Source organism: Poromitra crassiceps, assembly GCF_964638095.1.
Source record: "Poromitra crassiceps genome assembly, chromosome: 29".
NCBI classification, from domain to species: Eukaryota; Metazoa; Chordata; class Actinopteri; order Beryciformes; family Melamphaidae; genus Poromitra; species Poromitra crassiceps.
Window position 1 is genome coordinate 9897652 of NC_139641.1, and position 25497 is coordinate 9923148.

Genomic DNA, 25497 nt, shown 5'->3' on the forward strand with positions numbered 1-25497 from the left:
CTGGCCCACTCTTCTACGCACTGTGAGGTTATCTGAGTGCAATATTTAGCACAACGCTTGCACAGTGTATCAGGTCATAAACAGGATCAACTCTGGTTTATGTGGGCTCGTCCCAACTCTCCCTTCTTCCCCTGCACACATACGATAGCAGGGAAAAAATCTTATTAGGTGGAAAAAGTGAAAATGTAAAAGCACTAGCCTGAGTATCGTGTGCAGAGGACCGCAGATATGGAACCAGCTCGATGGTTTCATCAAAATGTCACAGTCCTTCTCATCTTTCAAGAAAAATGTTAGACAGAAGTTACTGTCCACATACGTGTAATTGATAGTTACTTGTCTGACTAAGATATATATCGTAATGAGCAATGTGTCTTGCTCTAAATTGGATTATGTATTTGGTGTGTGTGTGCGTGTGTGTGTGTGCGTGCGTGTGTGTGCCTGTGTGTGTGTGTGTGTGTGTGTGTGTGTGTGCGTGCGTGTGCCTGTGTGTGTGCGGGTGTGTGCGTGGGTGTGTTGTGATATAATGGGTCAAGTGGGCGGGGCTGCATGAGGTGAATTGTAAACAAGGTCAAAGTCTTCCTGGTATGAAACACCTGATAACTCCTCCCTCTTCTTCCTGCTCTCAAACAGCACTGAGCCAGTTCCATTGTGTTCACATCAGATGTGCTGGTTTGAAGATGGGTGTAAACAGCTGCTGTGATGTGTAAGAGCTAACGAGCCCATTCACCACAGAGCAGCAACAACACCAAGAAAAGGAATCCATTTTTGGTTTGGAACAGAGCACAACTTTGATCTGTTGTGCAAAAGTGAATCTACCTGAGATTCACTGTCACTGAGAAGTGAAATGGCGCAGCAAGGAATTCAGCTGGACGAGGCAAAATTCTGCTGTTCGATCTGTCTGGATCTACTGAAGGATCCGGTGACTATTCCCTGTGGGCACAGCTACTGCATGAGCTGTATTAAAGACTGCTGGGAGGAAGAGGATCAGAAGAACATCCACAGCTGCCCCCAGTGCAGACAGACCTTCACACCGAGGCCTGTCCTGATGAAAAGTACCATGTTAGCAGAGTTGGTGGAGGACCTGAGGAAGACCGGACTCCAAGCTGCTCCTCCTGATCGATGCTATGCTGGACCTGGAGATGTGGGCTGTGATTTCTGCACTGGGAGAAAGCTGAAAGCCCTCAAGTCCTGTCTGGTGTGTCTGGCCTCTTACTGTGAGCAGCACCTCCAGCCTCACTATGAATCCTCTACCTTTAAGAAACACAAGCTGGTGGAAGCCACCGTGAAGCTTCAGGAGAACATCTGCTCTCGTCACGACGAGGTGATGAAGATGTTCTGCCGTACTGATCAGCAGTGTATCTGTTATCTCTGCTCCGTGGACGAACATAAGGGACACGACACAGTCTCAGCTGCCGCAGAAAGGGGCGAGAGGCAGAAAGAGCTCGGGGTGAGTCGGCAAAAAATCCAGAAGAGACTCCAGGGCAGAGAGAAAGACGTGAAGGTGCTACAACAGAACCTGAAGGCCATGAATCTCTCTGCTGATAAAGCAGTGATGGACAGTGAGAAGATCTTCACTGAGCTGGTCCATCTCATTCAGAAGAGAGGCTCTGAGGTGAAGCAGCAGATCAGATCCCAGCAGAAAGAGGAAGCGAGTCGGGCTGAAGAACTTCAGGAGAAGCTGAAGCAGGAGATCTCTGAGCTGAGGAGGAAACACACTGAGCTGGAGCAGCTCTCACACACAGAGGATCACATCCACTTCCTCCACAGTTACCCCTCGCTGTCACGTCTCAGTGAAGCTACAGACTCACCCAAGATCGATACCCGTCCTCTGCGCTACTTTGAGGATGTGACTGCAGCTGTGTCAGAGGTCAGAGATAAACTACAGGACATTCTGACAGAGGAACGGCCTAAGATCTCACTGACAGTGACTGAAGTGGATGTTTTACTGCCACGACCAGAGCCCAAGACCAGAGCTGACTTCTTACAATATTCACGTCAGATCACACTGGATCCAAACACAGCAAACACAGAGCTGTTATTATCTGAGGGGGATAGAAAAGCAACATGGATGAGTGAAGCACATTCATATTCTAGTCCCCCAGACAGATTCACTACCTGCCGTCAGGTCCTGAGTAGAGAGGGTCTGACTGGACGTTGTTACTGGGAGGTGAAGTGGAGCGGGTTTGTTTCAATAGCAGTCTCATATAAAGATATTAGCAGAACAGGGTGTGAAAGTACATTTGGATACAATGACAAGTCTTGGTCATTACACTGTCACAACAAGAGTTGTTACTTCATACATAAGGATATCAAAACTTCCATCTCAGTTCCTCCCTCCTCCAGAGTAGGAGTGTACCTGGATCACAGAGCAGGTATTCTGTCCTTCTACAACGTCTCTGAAACCATGACTCTCCTCCACAGAGTCCAGACCACATTCACTCAGCCTCTCCATCCTGGATTTCGGCTTAATTACATTGAAAGCACTGCTGAGTTGTGTAAACCCCCCCGCTGTCATTTCACCGTTTGAGAACGCTGCTCCAGGTGGTGGAAAGCATGTAAGCCCCCTCGTCCCGGTTCATCGTCCTTTGCACCCACTTCCTGATCTCCACCACCTCCATAATCCAGCGCTGGTGTTTGTTGTCCTGGGTGCGAATGACTTTGACCTTATCCCAGTCCATAATGTGGTTCTCCCTTTTGCAGTGATCTGTGATCTGTGATTGGCGATTTGAGATGTTCTTGTAGTGCCTGTTCCTTTATAGCCCGTGTCTGTCTTTTTGCTGTGGTACATACTGTAGGAGAAACAGGACGCTCTTTCATTACCCGCAAAAAAGAGCACCAAAAGGAATGTGAGAAGGAGACACCGTTCTCAAACGGCAAAATGACAGCGGGGGGCGTGTTCGTCCTGTCAAATCTGACAGGACGACCACGCCTCTGTAAACAACATCAGCTGTTTAAAGGAACACTCCGCCCATTTTCAAACAGCTTTGTATCATTAGAACATCAGTAGTATATCAGAAAACTGTAAACTGTTTTGAAGTCTGTCATTTAATTTGACAGTTATTGAGTGTTAAAGTGTGGACCAGTGACATCACTGGTCCACACTAACTCAAATTAATAACTCATTAACTCAAATGAACTCTCAATAACTGTCAAACTAGATGAATGATGAATAGTTTGACAGTTATTGAGAGTTGATTTGAGTTAATGAGTTATTAATTTGAGTTAGTGTGGACCAGTGATGTCACTGGTCCACACTTTAACACTCAATAACTGTCAAATTAAATGACAGACTTCAAAAGCGTTTACAGTTTTCTGATATACTACTGATGTTCTAATGATACAAAGCTGGTTGAAAGGTTTTGCCGTCGAAACATGTCAGGTAGGAATGAAAACCTGTGTCTGATATAGAAGAAAACCTAACGATCTAAGTAAAATATAGAGACACTATGAACCTTTTTGGATTAATCCATAACCTGTTGTGTGGTCTATATAGTTATGTTTTCTTTGTCGCATATTTGTATTGTTGCTGTAATATGTCCTGCTGTTTCTGTTCCACTGCATGGGCCTTACTGGAGCAGCACTACAAGTCTTCCCTTTATTATATCTGAATAGTTGTTGATATGTTGAGTTTGTTCCCCACATTTTAACTTTTTAAGAAAACTGAACTATAAATGTAATCATTCATATTGTTATAATCAATAGGGAGAGCACTCACTGTTTTCATCCACAGTGCTGACATGCTGCTTTAACACATTGTGTGGATCAAGTGAATATGTTCTGTTGATGGAAAAACAGAACCAGAATCATGTGTTGTGTGTGTGTGTGTGTGTGTGTGTGTGTGTGTGTGTGTGTGTGTGTGTGTGTGTGTGTGTGTGTGTGTGTGTGTGTGTGTGAGATATCATTGGGGCTTTTTGATGTTGTGCAACATCTTTGGTGTTTATTGTTTGCTGACTTTGCTCTTAAGTTGTTATTCGACACTGGATCAGAGCCACCTGATCATCATGTGTCATCATGTGTCATCATTAAACTGAATTGCATTGAATTGCTTCATCTCAGGCAGTCTCTCAAAGCTGCTATAAATAGGGTGGAATGTACAGTATATGACAGTACAACTGAGGCCATAGAGAGGCAAAGTGACCGCCTACTTCCTGCTTCAGCACTGTACCAGAGATTTTCATCCGCCATTTATTTTCCCATAGACATTTCGTAAAATGCTTGTAAAAAGAGTTACTTGTTCAAACCAAACGGTTCAGATATATTTAGAAACAGGAGAGATCGCATAACATTTCACCCGGACTAAAACGCAAAAGAAATCGGATTTAACGATTGTCGTTTTTTTTTTTTTTTTTGGGTCGAAGTGAAACGTTCTATGGTCTCTCCGGATTCTAAATATAGCTGAACCTTTTGGTTTGACGAAGTAAAATTATTTTTATAAGCATTTTACGAAATGTCTATGGGGAAATAAATGACGGATGAAAATCTCTGGTAGGCTACAGTGCTGAAGCAGGAAGTAGGCGGTCCCTTTGGATCTCTATTTCTCCCCTAAAACACAAACCTCGACTGTAAAGGCTCGCGCACACCTTCAATTTCTTGGAGACGTGCGTAAGAGGAAATGTCCATATAGGCGAGAGAAGAGAGAATTCCCGGACACAGTTAAATGGTAAATGGCCTGCATTTATATAGAGCCTTTATCCAAAGCACTTTACAATCAGTAGGTACATTCACCCATTCATACACCGATGGTGGCAGGTTACCACGCAGGGTGCTGGCACACCATCTGGCACACTGTGTCCGGGAAAAATACATAGCTGAATTGCTCCCACGCTACGAACCGTCTATAACTCTCTTAGGTCAACAGGGTCCAGCTTATTAACTGTCCCTAGGATCAAATCAAATCATGGGAAGGCTGCATTTACCCACTATGCTTCTGCTAGCTGGAACAAATTGCCTGAAGACCTCAGATCTGCCCCAACCTTACTTACTTTTAAAAATAGACTAAAGACTTTTATGTTTACCGTCGCTTTTAACTGCTGACAGCTACTATGCAAACCCAATGAGTCCTCTATAAGTTTTTAGCTCTTTCTGCAACTGCTGCGCCTGTTGCTTAATGCACTTTTTATACTCTTTTTTTTTTTTTTTGTTGTGATGCTTTTAAATGTCCATTTTATTCTCTTCTTTTCTTTTCCTGTCAACCATTTTATGTGAAGCACTTTGAATTGCCTCTGTGTATGAAATGTGCTATACAAATAAACTTGACTTGACTTGACCATCAGGAGTAATTTGGGATTCAGTATCTTGCACAAGGACACTTCAACATGCAGACTGGAGGAGGCAGGAATTGAACCATCGACCTCTTTCATCCAAAGCGATTGGTGGACGACCCGCTCTACCTCCTGAGCTACAGCCGCCGCCGTTCTTCTTCTACAGTCGCCACAGTTCATTGACTTGCAATGAACTTTATTACTGACACATGTATCATGACTTGAGAGAAACAATGTTTAAAAGAGTCCATACTCCTGAGCTAAATATGATAGATAGTGAGAACGGAGTAATACTCGAATTTCTTTTTGATAATATTTTTGCATTCTCTGAATTTCTTTCTAAAGCATGGGACAGGAGGAGAAGGTTGACGTATAACTGATAAAGTAGAGTTTATTTTCTATTTATTTTTTCGTTTTATTTTCGTATTCAGTGCAGGTATGTATGAATGTATATGTATGTATATGTATAGGCATATTATGTCTGCATGTATATATACTCTCTAATTTGGGCTGCACTGAAAGCTTCTGGTTGGGTAACATACCAGAATGTTATGTTTTGTTAAATATTGAATGTTGATGTGTCTGATAATCCCATGTGGGATGGGTCATGTAATTGTCCTGACACGAAAATAAAATATTCATTCATTCATTCATTCATTCATTCATATTTTCATTCATTCGACACATGATTTTGGTCCTTGGACCTTCATCAGGTAAAACTGTTTTAACCTGATCACCTGATGATAATGGTAATAAAGTTTTTTTGCAAGTGAAAGGACAGTGTCATACAGTCATCTCATAAAATATATACGTGCAATTTCCTGGTCCGAGTTCACTGGCCCACTCTTCTACGCACTGTGAGGTTATCTGAGTGCAATATTTAGCACAACGCTTGCACAGTGTATCAGGTCATAAACAGGATCAACTCTGGTTTATGTGAGCTCGTCCCAACTCTCCCTTCTTCCCCTGCACACATACGATAGCAGGGAAAAAATCTTATTAGGTGGAAAAAGTGAAAATGTAAAAGCACTAGCATGAGTATCGTGTGCAGAGGACCGCAGATATGGAACGAGCTCGATGGTTTCATCAAAATGTCACAGTCCTTCTCATCTTTCAAGAAAAATGTTAGACAGAAGTTACTGTCCACATACGTGTAATTGATAGTTACTTGTCTGACTAAGATATATATCGTAATGAGCAATGTGTCTTGCTCTAAATTGGATTATGTATTTGGTGTGTGTGTGCGTGTGTGTGTGTGTGTGTGTGTGTGTGCGTGCGTGCGTGTGTGTGCCTGTGTGTGTGTGTGTGTGTGTGTGTGTGCGTGCGTGTGCCTGTGTGTGTGCGGGTGTGTGCGTGGGTGTGTTGTGATATAATGGGTCAAGTGGGCGGGGCTGCATGAGGTGAATTATAAACAAGGTCAAAGTCTTCCTGGTATGAAACACCTGATAACTCCTCCCTCTTCTTCCTGCTCTCAAACAGCACTGAGCCAGTTCCATTGTGTTCACATCATATGTGCTGGTTTGAAGATGGGTGTAAACAGCTGCTGTGATGTGTAAGAGCTAACGAGCCCATTCACCACAGAGCAGCAACAACACCAAGAAAAGGAATCCATTTTTGGTTTGGAACAGAGCACAACTTTGATCTGAAAGTGAACCTACCTGGGATTCACTGTCACTGAGAAGTGAAATGGCGCAGCAAGGAATTCAGCTGGACGAGGCAAAATTCTGCTGTTCGATCTGTCTGGATCTACTGAAGGATCCAGTGACTATTCCCTGTGGGCACAGCTACTGCATGAGCTGTATTAAAGACTGCTGGGAGGAAGAGGATCAGAAGAACATCCACAGCTGCCCCCAGTGCAGACAGACCTTCACACCGAGGCCTGTCCTGATGAAAAGTACCATGTTAGCAGAGTTGGTGGAGGACCTGAGGAAGACCGGACTCCAAGCTGCTCCTCCTGATCGCTGCTATGCTGGACCTGGAGATGTGGGCTGTGATTTCTGCACTGGGAGAAAGCTGAAAGCCCTCAAGTCCTGTCTGGTGTGTCTGGCCTCTTACTGTGAGCAGCACCTCCAGCCTCACTATGATGTAGCTCCATTAAAGAAACACAGGCTGGTGGAAGCCACCGTGAAGCTTCGGGAGAACATCTGCTCTCGTCACGACGAGGTGATGAAGATGTTCTGCCGTACTGATCAGCAGTGTATCTGTTATCTCTGCTCCGTGGACGACCATAAGGGACACGACACAGTCTCAGCTGCCGCAGAAAGGGGCGAGAGGCAGAAAGAGCTCGGGGTGAGTCGGCAAACAATCCAGAAGAGACTCCAGGGCAGAGAGAAAGACGTGAAGGTGCTACAACAGAACCTGAAGGCTATGAATCTCTCTGCTAATAAAGCAGTGATGGACAGTGAGAAGATCTTCATTGAGCTGGTCCGTCTCATTCAGAAGAGAAGCTCTGAGGTGAAGCAGCAGATCAGATCCCAGCAGAAAGAGGAAGCGAGTCGGGCTGAAGAACTTCAGGAGAAGCTGAAGCAGGAGATATCTGAGCTGAGGAGGAAACACACTGAGCTGGAGCAGCTCTCACACACAGAGGATCACATCCACTTCCTACACAGTTACCCCCCGCTGTCACGTCTCAGTGAAGCTACAGACTCACCCAGGATCGATACCCGTCCTCTGCGCTACTTTGAGGATGTGACTGCAGCTGTGTCAGAGGTCAGAGATAAACTACAGGACGTTCTGACAGAGGAATGGCCTAAGATCTCACTGACAGTGACTGAAGTGGATGTTTTACTGCCACAACCAGAGCCCAAGACCAGAGCTGACTTCTTACAATATTCACGTCAGATCACACTGGATCCAAACACAGCAAACACACGGCTGTTATTATCTGAGGGGAACAGAAAAGCAACACACATGAGTGAAGCAGAGTTATATTCTAGTCACCCAGACAGATTCACTTCCTGGCCTCGGGTCCTGAGTAGAGAGGGTCTGACTGGACGTTGTTACTGGGAGGTGGAGTGGAGCGGGAGGGGAGTTTCAATAGCAGTCTCATATAAAGATATTAGCAGAACAGGAGAGGTTAAAAGTCTATTTGGATGCAATGACAAGTCTTGGTCATTACAGTATGACAGCAACAGGAGTTATCACTTCAGACATAACAGTATCATAACTCCCATCTCAGTCCCTCCCTCCTCCAGAGTAGGAGTGTACCTGGATCACAGAGCAGGTATTCTGTCCTTCTACAATGTCTCTGAAACCATGACTCTCCTCCACAGAGTCCAGACCACATTCACTCAGCCTCTCCATCCTGGATTTTGGCTTATTTACATTGAAAGCACTGCTGAGTTGTGTAAACCCCCCTGCTGTCATTTCGCCGTTTGAGAACGCTGCTCCAGGTGGTGGAAAGCATGTAAGCCCCCTCGTCCCGGTTCATCGTCGTTTGCACCCGCTTCCTGATCTCCACTGCCTCCATAATCCAGCGCTGGTGTTTGTTGTCCTGGGTGCGGATTAGGGCTGTGAATCTTCACTGGCCTCACGATTCGATTCGATTACGATTCAGAGGGCTACGATTCGATTCGACTACGATTATCGATGCATCTCGATGCATCTTAAATCGATGCATCACTTTTTTCCACAATACATGATTTATTTTTTCTCACTTTCTTTTTTCTCACTGTGTGGCTACTTTTAAAATAAAAGTGCATTTGGAATTGCATTGTATTATGATCCATAATTAAAATAAACAACTGCATGTACTTCCATTATATTTTATTTGATTATAAAAAAAACATTTTTTTTTTTTTTTTATAATCGATTTTTGACATTTGTGAATCGATGCAGAATCGTGCACGTCCGCATCGCGATGCATCTTATAATCGATTATTTTTGACACCCCTAGTGCGGATGACTTTGGCCTTATCCCAGTCCATAATGTGGTTCTCCCTTTTGCAGTGATCTGTGATTGGCGATTTGAGATTTCCTCGTAGTGCCTGTTCCTTTATAGCCCGTGTCTGTCTTTTTGCTGTCGTACATAGGAGAAACAGGACGCTCTTTCATTACCCGCAAAAAAGAGCACCAAAAGGAATGTGAGAAGGAGACACCGTTCTCAAACGGTGAAATGACAGCGGGGGGGGCGTGGTCGTCCTGTCAAATCTGACAGGACGACCACGCCTCTGTAAACAACATCAGCTGTTTAAGACACGTCACTCGCCATCTAGTGACACCTCTGATGAAGACGGAAGTTTTGCCGTCGAAACATGTCAGGTAGGAATGAAAACCTGTGTCTGATATAGAAGAAAATCTAACGATCTAAGTAAAGTATAGACACTATGAACCTCTTTGGATTAATCCATAAGCTGTTGTGTGGTCTATATAGTTTTGTTTTCTTTGTTGCATATTTGTATTGCTGCTGTAATATTTCCTGCTGTTTCTGTTCCACTGCATGAGTCTTACTGGAGCAGCACTACAAGTCTTCTCTTTATTATATCTGAATAGTTGTTAATATGTTGAGTTTGTTCCCGACATTTTAACTTTTGAAGAAAACTGAACTATAAATGTAATCATTCATATTGTTATAATCAATAGGGAGAGCACTCACTGTTTTCATCCACAGTGCTGACATGCTGCTTTAACACATTGTGTGGATCAAGTGAATATGTTCTGTGGATGGAAAAACAGAACCAGAATCATGTAGCAGGTTTTAATGTTTGAACAGAACCAGAATCATGTAGCAGGTTTTAATGTTTGAACAGAACCAGAATCATGTAGCAGGTTTTAATGTTTGCACATATGAATGGTGGCTTTTTGTCTTCTCCCAACAATCAATCAGCTTTTTCTTCTGTATTCTGTGTTTGCCATTGGTGTGTGTGTGTGTATGTGTATGTGTATGTGTATGTGTATGTGTTGTGTTGTGTTGTGTTGTGTTGTGTTGTGTTGTGTTGTGTTGTGTTTGTGTGTGTGTGTGTGTGTGTGTGTGTGTGTGTGTGTGTGTGTGTGTGTGTGTGTGTGTGTGTATGTATGTGTGTGTGTGTGTGTGTGTGTGTGATATCATTGGGGCTTTTTGATGTTGTGCAACATCTTTGGTGTTTATTGTTTGCTGACTTTGCTCTTAAGTTGTTATTCCACATTAGATCATAGCCACCTGATCATCTGTTGTCATCATGTGTCATCATTAAACTGAATTGCATTGAACTGATTCATCTCAGGCAGTCTCTCAAAGCTGCTATAAATAGGGTGGAATGTACAGTACAGTACAGTACAGTACAACTGAGGCCATAGAGAGGCAAAGTGACCGCCTACTTCCTGCTTCAGCACTGTACCAGAGATTTTCATCCGCCATTTATTTTCCCATAGACATTTCGTAAAATGCTTATAAAAAGAGTTACTTGTTCAAACCAAATGGTTCAGATATATTTAGAAACAGGAGAGATCGCATAACATTTCACCCGGACTAAAACGCAAAAGAAATCGGATTTAACGATTGTTGTTTTTTTTGTTTGTTTTTTCCGAAGTGAAATGTTCTATGGTCTCTCCGGATTCTAAATATAGCTGAACCTTTTGGTTTGACGAAGTAAAATTATTTTTACAAGCATTTTACGAAATGTCTATGGGAAAATAAATGGCGGATGAAAATCTCTGGTAGGCTACAGTGCTGAAGCAGGAAGTAGGCGGTCCCTTTGGATCTCTATTTATCCCCTTCAATTTCTTGGAGACGTGCGTCAGAGGAAATGTCCATATAGGCGAGAGAAGAGATAATTCCCGGACACAGTTAAATGGTAAATGGCCTGCATTTATATAGAGCCTTTATCCAAAGCACTTTACAGTCAGTAGGTACATTCACCCATTCATACACCGATGGTGGCAGGTTACCATGCAGGGTACTGGCACACCATCTGGCACACTGTGTCCGGGAAAAATACATAGCTGAATTGCTCCCACGCTACGAACCGTAGAGAGAGAGAGAGATCTGTCCATCGCACCTCCTTCCAAGGGAACACTATTGATCGCCCCACAAATTAGCATAGGAGGGGAACACCCATCTGGTCTGAGATCAGCGTCTAGCCTCCTCTGCCTCGCATCGTTTTCCTCCTCTCATTCGGGCTGGGACGAATGCTGCGACACAGGAACGGGTCGGGCTTGGCTTTGGGACCAGGCGCTGGAACCGGATCGATCATGTTCGTCACGGGTTTGACTACTGCGAACAATCCAGGTTCGCCCTGCAGCAAGGCGAGCAGTGCAGCGCGCCGAGGGGCATTTCAATGGCGTTTCTCCTCTCTACAAGGAAGCGCGTTTCTCTGTTTTTCCTCCTGCTAATTTCAAAACAACAGCTGCAGTATGTGTTTGATCGCGTGTTGTCGGTTGTCTTTGAGGTTTTAGGGACCTGATACCATGTCACAGGCTGGGGAAGTGTTTGAACTACGCGCTGCACGAATAAAAACAAAAACACGTCAAACACGTCATTGGCCCTCTGGGCTATTCCTGATAACACGTCAAAGACGTCTTTGGCCCTGAATGAGTTAACTGTCCCTAGGATCGAATCAAATCATGGGAAGGCTGGATTTACCCACTATGCTTCTGCTAGCTGGAACAAATTGCCTGAAGACCTCAGATCTGCCCCAACCTTACTTACTTTTAAAAATAGACTAAAGACTTTTATGTTTACCGTTGCTTTTAACTGCTGACAGCTACTATGCAAACCCAATGAGTCCTCTATAAGTTTTTAGCTCTTTCTGCAACTGCTGCGCCTGTTGCTTAATGCACTTTTTATACTATTTTTTAAAAAGTTTTGTTGTGATGCTTTTAAATGTCCATTTTATTCTCTTCTTTTCTTTTATTTGCCTGTCAACCATTTTATGTGAAGCACTTTGAATTGCCTCTGTGTATGAAATGTGCTATACAAATAAACTTGACTTGACCATCAGGAGTCATTTGGCGTTCAGTATCTTGCCCAAGGACACTTTGACATGCAGACTGGAGGAGCCGGGAATCGAACCACCGACCTCTTTTATCCAAAGTGATTAGTGGACGACCTGCTCTACCTCCTGAGCTACAGCTGCCGCCGTTCTTCTTCTACAGTCGCCACAGTTCATTGACTTGCAATTAACTTTATTACTGACACATCATTTTGGTCCTTGGACCTTCATCAGGTAAAACTGTTTTAACCTGATCACCTGATGATAATGGTAATAATGTTTTTTTGCAAGTGAAAGGACAGTGTCATACAGTCATCTCATAAAATATATACGTGCAATTTCCTGGTCCGAGTTCACTGGCCCACTCTTCTACGCACTGTGAGGTTATCTGAGTGCAATATTTAGCACAACGCTTGCACAGTGTATCAGGTCATAAACAGGATCAACTCTGGTTTATGTGAGCTCGTCCCAACTCTCCCTTCTTCCCCTGCACACGTACGATAGCAGGGAAAAAATCTTATTAGGTGGAAAAAGTGAAAATGTAAATGCACTAGCCTGAGTATCGTGTGCAGAGGACCGCAGATATGGAAGGAGCTCGCTGGTTTCATCAAAATGTCACAGTCCTTCTCATCTTTCAAGAAAAATGTTAGACAGAAGTTACTGTCCACATACGTGTAATTGATAGTTACTTGTCTGACTAAGATATATATCGTAATGAGCAATGTGTCTTGCTCTAAATTGGATTATGTATTTGGTGTGTGTGTGCGTGTGTGTGTGTGTGTGTGTGTGTGTGTGTGTGTGTGTGTGCGTGCGTGTGTGTGCCTGTGTGTGTGCCTGTGTGTGTGTGTGTGTGTGTGTGTGTGCGTGCGTGTGCCTGTGTGTGTGCGGGTGTGTGCGTGGGTGTGTTGTGATATAATGGGTCAAGTGGGCGGGGCTGCATGAGGTGAATTATAAACCAGGTCAAAGTCTTCCTGGTATGAAACACCTGATAACTCCTCCCTCTTCTTCCTGCTCTCAAACAGCACTGAGCCAGTTCCATTGTGTTCACATCATATGTGCTGGTTTGAAGATGGGTGTAAACAGCTGCTGTGATGTGTAAGAGCTAACGAGCCCATTCACCACAGAGCAGCAACGACACGGAGAAAAGGAATCCATTTTTGGTTTGGAACAGAGCACAACTTTTATCTGAAAGTGAACCTACCTGAGATTCACTGTCACTGAGAAGTGAAATGGCGCAGCAAGGAATTCAGCTGGACGAGGCAAAATTCTGCTGTTCGATCTGTCTGGATCTACTGAAGACTGCTGGGAGGAAGAGGATAAGAAGAACATCCACAGCTGCCCCCAGTGCAGACAGACCTTCACACCGAGGCCTGTCCTGGTGAAAAACACCATGTTTGCAGAGTTGGTGGAGGACCTGAGGAAGACCGGACTCCAAGCTGCTCCTCCTGATCGCTGCTATGCTGGACCTGGAGATGTGGGCTGTGATTTCTGCACTGGGAGAAAGCTGAAAGCCCTCAAGTCCTGTATGATGTGTCTGGCCTCTTACTGTGAGCAGCACCTCCAGCCTCACTATGAATCCTCTACCTTTAAGAAACACAAGCTGGTGGAAGCCACCGTGAAGCTTCAGGAGAACATCTGCTCTCGTCACGACGAGGTGATGAAGATGTTCTGCCGTACTGATCAGCAGTGTATCTGTTATCTCTGCTCCGTGGACGAACATAAGGGACACGACACAGTCTCAGCTGCAGCAGAAAGGGCCGAGAGGCAGAAAGAGCTCGGGGGGAATCGGCAAAAAATCCAGAAGAGACTCCAAGGCAGAGAGGAAGACGTGAAGGTGCTACAACAGAACCTGAAGGCTATGAATCTCTCTGCTGATAAAGCAGTGATGGACAGTGAGAAGATCTTCTCTGAGCTGGTCCGTCTCATTGAGAAGAGAAGCTCTGAGGTGAAGCAGCAGATCAGATCCCAGCAGAAAGAGAAGGTGAGTCGGGCTGAAGAACTTCAGGAGAAGCTGAAGCAGGAGATCTCTGAGCTGAGGAGGAAACACACTGAGCTGGAGCAGCTCTCACACACAGAGGATCACATCCACTTCCTCCACAGTTACTCCTCGCTGTCACGTCTCAGTGAAGCTACAGACTCACCCAGGATCCATACCCGTCCTCTGCACTACTTTGAAGATGTGACTGCAGCTGTGTCAGAGGTCAGAGATAAACTACAGGACATTCTGACAGAGGAACGGCCTAAGATCTCACTGACAGTGACTGAAGTGGATGTTTTACTGCCACAACCAGAGCCCAAGACCAGAGCTGACTTCTTACAATATTCACATCAGATCACACTGGATCCAAACACAGCACACCCATGGCTGTTATTATCTGAGGGGGACAGAAAAGCAACACGCATGAGAGAAGCACAGTTATATTCTAGTCACCCAGACAGATTCACTTCCTACTGGCAGGTCCTGAGTAGAGAGGGTCTGACTGGACGTTGTTACTGGGAGGTGAAGTGGAGCGGCAGTCCTTCAATAGCAGTCTCATATAAATATATTAGCAGAACAGGAGGGAGTGAAAGTGGATTTGGAAAAAATGACAAGTCTTGGTCATTAGAGTGTGGCAGCAGTAGTTGCTACTTCAAACATAAGAGTATCACAACTCTCATCTCAGTTCCTCCCTCCTCCAGAGTAGGAGTGTACCTGGATCACAGAGCAGGTATTCTGTCATTCTACAACGTCTCTGAAACCATGACTCTCCTCCACAGAGTCCAGACCACATTCACTCAGCCTCTCCATCCTGGATTTTGGCTTCATTGCATGGAAAGCACTGCTGAGTTGTGTAAACCCCCCCGCTGTCATTTCGCCGTTTGAGAACGCTGCTCCAGGTGGTGGAAAGCATGTAAGCCCCCTCGTCCCGGTTCATCGTCGTTTGCACCCGCTTCCTGATCTCCACCGCCTCCATAATCCAGCGCTGGTGTTTGTTGTCCTGGGTGCGGATTAGGGCTGTGAATCTTCACTGGCCTCACGATTCGATTCGATTACGATTCAGAGGGCTACGATTCGATTCGACTACGATTATCGATGCATCTCGATGCATCTTAAATCGATGCATCACTTTTTTCCGCAATACATTATTTATTTTTTCTCACTTTCTTTTTTCTCACTGTGTGGCTACTTTTAAAATAAAAGTGCATTTGGAATTGCATTGTATTATAATCCATAATTAAAATAAACAACTGCATGTACTTCCATTCTGTTTTATTTGATTATATAAAAAAATAAAAAAAAATAATAAAAAAAAATAATAATCGATTTTTGATATTTGTGAATCGAAATGACAGCGGGGGGCGTGGTCGTCCTGTCAAATCTGACAGGACGACTTTGATTTGATTTTATTTTATTTGGTGAATGTCAACATACACAGGGTACAGATACAAGCACAGACAATCACCGAGGATAAAAACACAAGAAAGCCTCAGGCTTATTTCCATTGCGGTCCTCATGAGCATCTAACATAAAGGGGACAGACATGGAACAGATGGATATCACCATTAATACTCAAATTAAGGATTATAACTTTTTTTTTTCTTGAAGAGTAATAGAGGCCCACTTGGATATTTTACACGACCACGCCTCTGTAAACAACATCAGCTGTTTAAGACACGTCACTCACCATCTAGTGACACATCTGATGAAGAGGCAAGTATTGCCGTCGAAACATGTCAGGTAGGAATGAAAACCTGTGTCTGATATAGAAGAAAATCTAACGATCTAAGTAAAGTATAGACACTATACAGACTTTTTGGATTAATCCATAAGCTGTTGTGTGGTCTATATAGTTTTGTTTTCTTTGTTGCATATTTGTATTGCTGCTGTAATATTTCCTGCTGTTTCTGTTCCACTGCATGGGCCTTACTGGAGCAGCACTACAAGTCTTCTCTTTATTATATCTGAATAGTTGTTCATATGTTGAGTTTGTTCCAGACATTTTAACTTTTGAAGAAAACTGAACTAAATGTAATCATTCATATTGTTATAATCAATAGGGAGAGCACTCACTGTTTTCATCCACAGTGCTGACATGCTGCTTTAACACATTGTGTGGATCAAGTGAATATGTTCTGTCGATGGAAAAACACAACCAGAATCATGTAGCAGGTTTTAATGTTTGAACAGAACCAGAATCATGTAGCAGGTTTTAATGTTTGCACATATGAATGGTGGCTTTTTGTCTTCTCCCAAGAATCAATCAGCTTTTTCTTCTGTATTCTGTGTTTGCCATTGTTGTGTGTGTGTGTGTGTGTGTGTGTGTGTGTGTGTGTGTGTGTGTGTGTGTGTGTGTGTGTGTGTGTGTGTGTGTGTGTGTGTGTGTGTGTGTGTGTGTGTGTGTGTGTGTGATATCATTGGGGCTTTTTGATGTTGTGCAACATCTTTGGTGTTTATTGTTTGCTGACTTTGCTCTTAAGTTGTTATTGGACACTGGATCAGAGTCACCTGATCATCTGTTGTCATCATGTGTCATCATTAAACTGAATTGCATTGAATTGCTTCATCTCAGGCAGTCTCTCAAAGCTGCTATAAATAGGGTGGAATGTACAGTATATGACAGTACAACTGAGGCCATAGAGAGGCAAAGTGACCGCCTACTTCCTGCTTCAGCACTGTACCAGAGATTTTCCTCCGACATTTATTTTCCCATAGACATTTCGTAAAATGCTTATAAAAAGAGTTACTTGTTCAAACCAAACGGTTCAGATATATTTAGAAACAGGAGAGATCGCATAACATTTCACCCGGACTAAAACACAAAATAAATCGGATTTAACGATTGTCGTTTTTTTTTTTTTTTTGGTCGAAGTGAAATCTTCTATGGTCTCTCCGGATTCTAAATATAGCTGAACCTTTTGGTTTGACGAGGTAAAATTATTTTTATAAACATTTTACGAAATGTCTATGGGAAAATAAATGGCAGATGAAAATCTCTGGTAGGCTACAGTGCTGAAGCAGGAAGTAGGTGGTCCCTTTGGATCTCTATTTCTCCCCTAAAACACAAACCTCGACTGTAAAGGCTCGCGCACACCTTCAATTTCTTGGAGACGTGCGTAAGAGGAAATGTCCATATAGGCGAGAGAAGAGAGAATTCCCGGACACAGTTAACACGTTCACTGCCGTGGACGAGATATCTCGTCAAGCAGAAACCAACGGTTGACTGCCGTGGACGAGATATCTCGTCAATTTTTTTTTTTTTTTTTTTTTGACGGTGGGACGTGAATCAAACCCTTTTACATCTCCTATAAAAATATGGGAGGTATTGAATGTGTATAATCTATTTTACCGACCCACTAAGTGGCGACAGTGCTTTCCAGACTAGACGAAGCCAAGCAAAAACAGCAGCGTGAGGAAGCCATTCTCATGAAAATGGATTGGCGAAAACGCTGCAAATTTGCATAATAGATTATGGGTGCAACACACTTTGAAACACCGGCAGAAAGCCCAGAATCGCACGCAGCTTCATTCCAGCTGAGCTCACAACCGAAAAACGAGCCCCATCCAGACTCGCCCAAAGAGCGGCCGCCAGCAGCCAGGCAGCACAGACAGGCAGGAGAGACTCGCTTGTGACAAACGCTGCAAAGCCACCAGAGACACACCCACGGAGGGAGGAGTTTGGAGGAGAGGGGGGTGAGGGTGCTGTTATGGAGGAAATTACTGTTCAAAGAACTATTGTTTAGATGTCTGATGTCTCACTGATGCCAAAAATAAATAGTTAAAGTGACTGTTCTATCGAATTTCACAAAAATGCATTTTTCTCAGCTTTTCTTCTCAGACGCTGAAACCATGCTGTATTCAACTGCTAATGCCTACATAACTACTAACTCTACAAACTAACTCTTTTAGACAGAGAAAGCACACATTCTATTAGTTCTTTTGAGATATTTTGTGTTCACAAATTCCTAGCAGAAAATAATCCTCGGCTCTTGAAAGATGAGCCAGAATCCTCAAAAAAAACCTTGGCAGAAGCTACCTACAGTAAAAAAAACTGTTGGCAGTGAATGTGTTAAATAGTAAATGGCCTGCATTTATATAGCGCTTTTATCCAAAGCACTTTACAATCAGTAGGTACATTCACCCATTCACACACCGATGGCGGCAGGTTACCATGCAGGGTACTGGCACACCATCTGGCACACTGTGCTTCTGCTAGCTGGAACAAATTGCCTGAAGACCTCAGATCTGCCCCAACCTTACTTACTTTTAAAAATAGACTAAAGACTTTTATGTTTACCGTCGCTTTTAACTGCTGACAGCTACTATGCAAACCCAATGAGTCCTCTATAAGTTTTTAGCTCTTTCTGCAACTGCTGCGCCTGTTGCTTAATGCACTTTTTATACTCGTTTTTTTTAAGTTTTGTTGTGATGCTTTTAAATGTCCATTTTATTCTCTTCTTTTCTTTTCCTGTCAACCATTTTATGTGAAGCACTTTGAATTGCCTCTGTGTATGAAATGTGCTATACAAATAAACTTGACTTGACTTGACCATCAGGAGTCATTTGGCGTTCAGTATCTTGCCCAAGGACACTTTGACATGCAGACTGGAGGAGCCGGGAATCGAACCACCGACCTCTTTCATCCAAAGCGATTGGTGGACGACCCGCTCTACCTCCTGAGCTACAGCCGCCGCTGTTCTTCTTCTACAGTCGCCACAGTTCATTGACTTGCAATGAACTTTATTACTGACACATCATTTTGGTCCTTGGACCTTCATCAGGTAAAACTGTTTTAACCTGATCACCTGATGATAATGGTAATAAAGTTTTTTTGCAAGTGAAAGGACAGTGTCATACAGTCATCTCATAAAATATATACGTGCAATTTACTGGTCCGAGTTCACTGGCCCACTCTTCTACGCACTGTGAGGTTATCTGAGTGCAATATTTAGCACAACGCTTGCACAGTGTATCAGGTCATAAACAGGATCAACTCTGGTTGATGTGAGCTCGTCCTACTCTCCCTTCTTCCCCTGCACACGTACGATAGCAGGGAAAAAATCTTATTAGGTGGAAAAAGTGAAAATGTAAAAGCACTAGCCTGAGTATCGTGTGCAGAGGACCGCAGATATGGAAGGAGCTCGATGGTTTCATCAAAATGTCACAGTCCTTCTCATCTTTCAAGAAAAATGTTAGACAGAAGTTACTGTCCACATACGTGTAATTGATAGTTACTTGTCTGACTAAGATATATATCGTAATGAGCAATGTGTCTTGCTCTTAATTGGATTATGTATTTGGTGCGTGTGTGTGCGTGTGTGTGCCTGTGTGTGTGTGTGCGGGTGTGTTGGTGTGTGTGTGTGTGTGCGTGTGTGTGTGTGTGTGTGCGTGTGTGTGTGCGTGTGCCTGTGTGTGCGTGTGTGTGTGTGTGTGTGCGTGTGTGTGTGTGCGTGTGCCTGTGTGTGCGTGTGCGTGTGTGTGTGCGTGTGCCTGTGTGTGCGTGTGTGTGTGTGTGGGTGTGTTGGTGTGTGTGTGTGTGTGTGTGTGTGTGTGGGGGGTGGATGGATGAGTGGCTGGGTGTGTATATGATTTGAATCATAATAATTGATATAATAACAGGTAGCAGCAGTTAAAATACACAAGGCAAACAGGATGTTTCTTTCCAATGTCACAGCAATAAGCAGTGGCTGATTTGGCTGCCTCAGCAATATGAGAATAAAGGCTAAATATGAAATCAGATTAGACACACAACACACTAAGTATAAGGATAAAGATTACATTTGCTGTTACAGTCGGTTATGTGTTGCTTAGTTTCACTTATGTTAATAATGCTCGATAATGCCGTACAGCGTATCGATGCGGGTTACACCTCTTTCTTCTATAGCTAGACTATCCGCTGGTCATTTTTATTATGGACATCTGCTACGGTATAGAATGCCTAGCTCACTAGTATACCGCGGGGTAGAGGGATTCGTCCAACCGCTAACCACCTCCGATCCTCAAGCCCGACCTGCTGTGGTCTGCCCTTCGGAACCAGTGGCCGATGACACCGTAGGAGAGATCGCTTGAGTTAACGGTGGCTCCCTCTAGCACTATCTGTTGTTGTGTGTGTTGGAATTGATTCTAACTATGTGTTCATCCGCACTGGTTAAGGTCGTGTTCAAGTTTTTTCCCTTAAAATGACAATTCTCGCTTAACCTGATGGTGTTTTAATACACCTCCCCTGTCAGGTGGTCGTTTAAGCTCGTCACCCCAAAGGCCTCCAGAGTAACCTTAAAAGATGGCCTGTTCTTATCATTTTTAAACCACTGCTTCCTATTCGATGGACATCCGTTCAAATAAGAGAGATGAGATCAGTTAGTGGCACATATAAGTTGCTTTTTAATTAATGCATATAGCGTAGCACAGCACAAATATCAGTCATTCCAAATCTAACACTTCTTGTTCAAAGTAACGCTTCCACAAGATCTTATTATCCAGGACTTGAAATGATCCAGCTGAGATAAAATAAATAACTTGAAATGTAATTTCCTTAAGTAGAATGGCCTGCTTCCTCTAGGCTCTGTTCCGTTCGTTTAAGTCCTTTTGACCTCTCGGCGGGACATGAGTGTCAACCACCAGCCGCCTCAAACCACTGGTTTCCTACCCATATAAAAATACATCTACTCCAACTTCCCTAAACGAGTTCAAATTGCAGACGTAGGCTACTGTAGACACCTCAGCCAAATAAACCACTTTGCAATTGTTCCCAGAATAAAATGCTGTATTTTAGGCCTTTTCCTATAGAAAAACCCAATCAGCTCTGAGTGCCCACTTTCCAGTTCAGGTGTATCTTTAATGAAATAATTTATTTCCCCACATCCGCTATATGGGAAATAATCATTTGTATTTCCCGAGGGCTCGAACTCACCTCCCATGTGAAGTGTTCTATATCATGTAAAACACTACATAACTTATCCTCAGTCTCCCAGGTCCTGGCCAGATTGCCAATGGCAATATGTGACCAGCTCTGACCAAATCAGTCGCTTGTCGCGCTGGCTGTTTGTCTAGAAAACGCGATTTTATCAGATAATATTTATTTCTGCTGTTTTGGTGTTTCATGAGATTATAGTAAAATAAAGCCTTGGCTTTCATCCTGTGTAAAGATTATTTTGAAATTCTACCGCTAAATATACTTTTGAAGCTCTTGAAGTTAGAGTGACAAAAGTGAAAGTATACTGCGCTGACATGACAGCCTGCTGCTCTCTGCGTTCTCACTCTGCTGCACGTGCAGCCCTCCTCAGGTTGCCAGTTAAACGGATTTGGAATTACTTGCAAATGGTAGGCTATATTATAGACTACTCTAGGATTTAAAACGCTGTTTCTAAAGTTTGTCAGGGTTGTATTGTGGAGTTGTGTTATTGGTTTGTTATTTTAGACTAGTTTAGGCTGTTTATGTAACGTTTTAACCTCTTAAAAATCTGCCTCTTCGGGGGTTATCGATAACGAACATGGCAACCCGTCTCTGCCGTCTCTCTCTCTCTCTCCCTCTCTCTCTCTCTCCCCTTGCAGCTGCGTAATTTCTGCATCCAGTGACAGTCTGTCTGTCTGCCTGTCTGTCAGATTGATAGACTAATACAGTACTAGTCAGTAATCTGCGTGCCTCATAGCCTAGGTTACTTTCAGCTGTCTGTCTCTCTGTCTCTACTCCAGAGCAGAAACGGGTCCGCTATAGATTCTTTGTTGCTGTTATTTGTAATAATTATTGCAACAATTACAATTATTACTACATTAATGTACAATTATTAGCCTGCATTACTGTAGCCCTAATTACAAAAAATAATGTGGGTGGGGCGTCAGAGGATCTTCTGTCAGTTGGGTGTTACAGAACAGTTGGTATTGATAATAATAATCATAATAATTATAATAATAATAATTTATAGGACTTATATAGCGCTTTTCTATGTACCCTACTCGGATTTATTGAAATGTCTATGGAGAAAATGGAAGCGGAACTGACTTCCGGGGCAAATTACATCACGAAAAGTCCCGTGCATGTTGAGCTCTATTATATGATGAAAGAGCAGAATACCGAGGAGGGAATCATCTGCATTATGGGAATATTGAGTGACTGAATGTCATTAGGAATTAAAAGGCAGGGGGCGCTGTTGAGCATCGAGCATGTAAGACGTGTCTCTCCACTGCTCCCGAGTTTTGTGAGAATCTTCAATTATTAAGCTCAGTTTTCTTATAATTTCGGCCTGTGTACGATCATACGTCGTGTTTGGTCTGCTTCGGTGGACTTTGTGACGAACAATGACACGTGGAAAGGGGAACCCGACGCGTGGCACGGGCGGAGGAGGCCGCGTGGAAGAAGCCTCGCACTCTGGTGATGACGTATTTTTTGTAGTCGGAACGCGGAAGTCCCGGACTTCCTGGTTCTTCACTGTTTCTGCCTATGGGATTTTTGAATGGGTTTTTGGCACGATGCTTCAAATAAGGTCTGTGGGCAACGCAAGCTTAATCAAACGCGAACCAGTGTTCAGCGGGATAATCTTCACACATGACGACCAGTTTCATGAGTTTTGAAGCATAAAGAAAAGAAGTAAAAAGCTTGTGCTAAGCTAATCCAGAACTACACACAGTGTCGCATAGGCTTCCCCGTCACGTCACCGCTCAACCTGGACTGTTGTTGATGTGTGCGCTGCTGTGCACTGATTACCCCGGGCTGAACGGGCTGAACCAGGTGAGGGAAAGAGAATTTCCGTGTTCGTCCTTTGAAGTGATGACGTTATTGACGTATAATATCCCCGTCGACTCAACAGTGTAGTCTCATTTAGCCGTTTGCTAGCTAGCCGCCCTTTTAACGGCACGTAAAAGCTTCAAAACTCATAAAAGTGGTCCTCATGTGTGAAGATTATCCCGCTGAACACTGGTTCGCGTTTAGAATAATGATCATGGCCGGTGGCGAACATCATAAATCACTCTACTATAATACTGCCCTTAACTGTGCTGTTTCACTGTCCCACTAGTCTCTGTACACAGAGACCATCACCGGTAACATCTTCAGAGGGCGTCCCCAGTGTTAAACCATGGAAACACCCTGTCAGTGAAAGTGTGTGTGTAGGTGTGTATGTGTTTGTGAAGGTGTGTATGTGTGTGTGTAGGTGTGTATGTGTGTTAGTATCAGGATCAGAGAATGACAGTTTTCCTCTGTTCCACTCCAGACTCACTCTGACCCTCTGGAGCTTCTCCACTGGGAGAACATTGAGTGGATCTGATGGGGATATATATAGACCATGATATAACCTGATTCTCCTGTATGTCTCCGTTCCTCTGGACAGACACTGCTGCTACACCCACTCACTACCCAGTATGTACAAGTCCCCAACCCCAACGTCTCAGCTGTGAGTTCCTGAGTTATCTGGCTGCATCATCTTCCCCACCTCTACCTCTAATAACATGTTTCCTTATAGCTTAACCAACCTGAAAGTCGAGGTGAACCCGTTCGTCACGTGCATCTGAGTCCGTTTCAGACTGAAAAAAAATTGAGAGGCGGACCATATACGTGTCGATGATTTGATTTGACAATTCTGTCGACTGTCTTTGGCATTGGTCAATCATGGCGTGTTCCACCCCCAAATCGAGTGGGATTCAGCGTGTTGTCGTGCGGAGCGAGTGGGATCTGCGGAGTACCAGGCATTAAGCTGCTTCGTGCGGAGCGAGCGGACAATCCGATGCATGGGTGCTGCCCGCCCGCCTGGAATCTCCGAGGGCAGACCCCTGACTACCACGCTTTCAAGCGCGTGCCTTTTACGCTATTTCTGTAAATACGATATCCCTGGAATGCGCGTTTTAACGAGCCAGTTACATTTCTTTGCATTCTTAGAGATTATAGTTTTTGTTTTTTGTTCATGTTTCTAACAATTGGCCAAGTTAGTAGTTAGTTTATGGGATAGGAATTCTGCCTGATGACAGGCACTATAGGCACTATTTTCTACTTCATTTGGAAGAGAAAATTATCATGAAATGAAGATTTGATTGACAGCTGCATGTCATGATATGATTGGTTGAAATGGGGTAGAAATTTGATAGTGCTAGGTGACGTCAGCAAACTGTACATTACTGTTATCAATTAAATCTTGAGAAATTAACTTTTGATGTGAAAAAGTGTGAAAAACTAAAGAAATTAGACTTTTGTGATTTTTTTTGCATACATTATTAAATATGTGCACTGCATACCCAGGTATTTGAACTAAAAGAAAAGAAAAGTCATTTTTGGGTTCAGCTCGACTTTAAGCATACATCATTCTCCATCATTCAGACAGACAGACATACACACAGACCCAGCAGCTAAAAAAAAAAAAAAAATGGCCGCGTCTGAGGTTGACGTGTGTGAGTAGGCTCCCACAGAGTCAGTCTGCTAATCTAGCCTATCATGTAAATGTTGGCTGTAATTAAGGAGACACCTTTTGGAGCAGAATGTTAATTCATTTCAATTCAACTGTTACTAACGGAAAAGTGGATTTGATCTAATCCGACCTTTATTCTAAGCATTTGAGAAATATCCACGCCAAACGCTCTGATTGCTGAGTACCCGCACCTGCTGCCTCTGGCTTACTGCACAGCCCGAGCCTGCAACAATGTCTGTGGATATGACTCTGGAGAAATGTGTGGGACGCAGTGCAGCAAGGCAGCAAGAATGAAGTTATGCTGAAATTAACGGACTTGGATAAACGGATGGATCAGGTGAATTCCAGCATGTCTGCTTCTCAATGATCAAATTGTTGAAGTTTCAACAAGAGCGAGTGCTACCAAGGATAATATAGCTGTTGCTGATAAGAAGATCACAGTGCTACAAAAAACAGTATAGGTTGAGGCCACGTCTCGTCATAGACGCTGGTTTAGCTGGCTCAGCCTGGCTGGGGGCGTGGTCAGGGTGGGGTAAAAACCCCCGTTCTATCCATTCAGCAAAGTTAGAATTTAGCTGCTAGCCGAGCCCGGGCAGACACGATCGGGGCTTTAACCACCGCAGTAAACGCACATCTGAGCAGACGTCTTGTGTTCTGCTCTAGAACCCCCAAACCTGTAGTTTAGAGCCGCAGCACCGTCTTTTGGTGAGTCAGCCCATGAGATATATGGGCGGTTTTACCCCACTCGCGCGCCAGCCGTTTAACATTTTGTGGGCGTTCCCAGACATGCGGACTGTCTCTATATGAACTTGAATCTAAGGTGGATTACCTGGAGAATAAAAGCCGACAATCTAATCTGCTGATCTTTGGCGTGCCGGACAGTGCCGAAAAGAAAGATATGGTGGGATTTGTCTGTCACCTGCTGCCAGAGATCCTGGGCTGGAACATACAGAGCGAGT

The 25497-nt window shown here is 43.7% G+C and overlaps 4 protein-coding genes across 4 annotated transcripts in view; 2 read left to right on the forward strand and 2 right to left on the reverse strand.

Annotated features, from left to right (window-relative positions):
• Positions 1-25497, reverse strand: part of LOC310800169 (dynein axonemal heavy chain 5-like) — a gene marked incomplete at both ends in the record, with an annotated part of 678223 nt that overhangs the window by 491034 nt on the left and 161692 nt on the right. The gene's annotated exons all lie outside the window — the stretch shown is intronic.
• LOC310800252 (uncharacterized protein) lies at positions 845-8639 on the forward strand (the record flags this gene model as incomplete). Its single annotated transcript, XM_083662830.1, has 3 exons — positions 845-2495; positions 6741-6813; positions 6944-8639. The coding sequence occupies 3 exons, from the start codon at positions 845-847 to the stop codon at positions 8637-8639; spliced, it is 3420 nt and encodes a 1139-aa protein (XP_083518956.1).
• Positions 11128-15032, forward strand: LOC310800253 (tripartite motif-containing protein 16-like; the record flags this gene model as incomplete). Its single annotated transcript, XM_083662831.1, has 3 exons — positions 11128-11134; positions 13468-13919; positions 14157-15032. 3 exons carry the CDS (start codon positions 11128-11130, stop codon positions 15030-15032), a joined length of 1335 nt encoding a protein of 444 aa, XP_083518957.1.
• LOC310800254 (dynein axonemal heavy chain 5-like) overlaps positions 23144-25497 on the reverse strand; it is a gene marked incomplete at both ends in the record, with an annotated part of 158174 nt that continues 155820 nt past the window's right edge. Inside the window, one exon of the mRNA XM_083662832.1 lies at positions 23144-23161. Coding sequence (XP_083518958.1) covers positions 23144-23161 — 18 coding nt within the window. The remainder of the gene's footprint in view (positions 23162-25497) is intronic.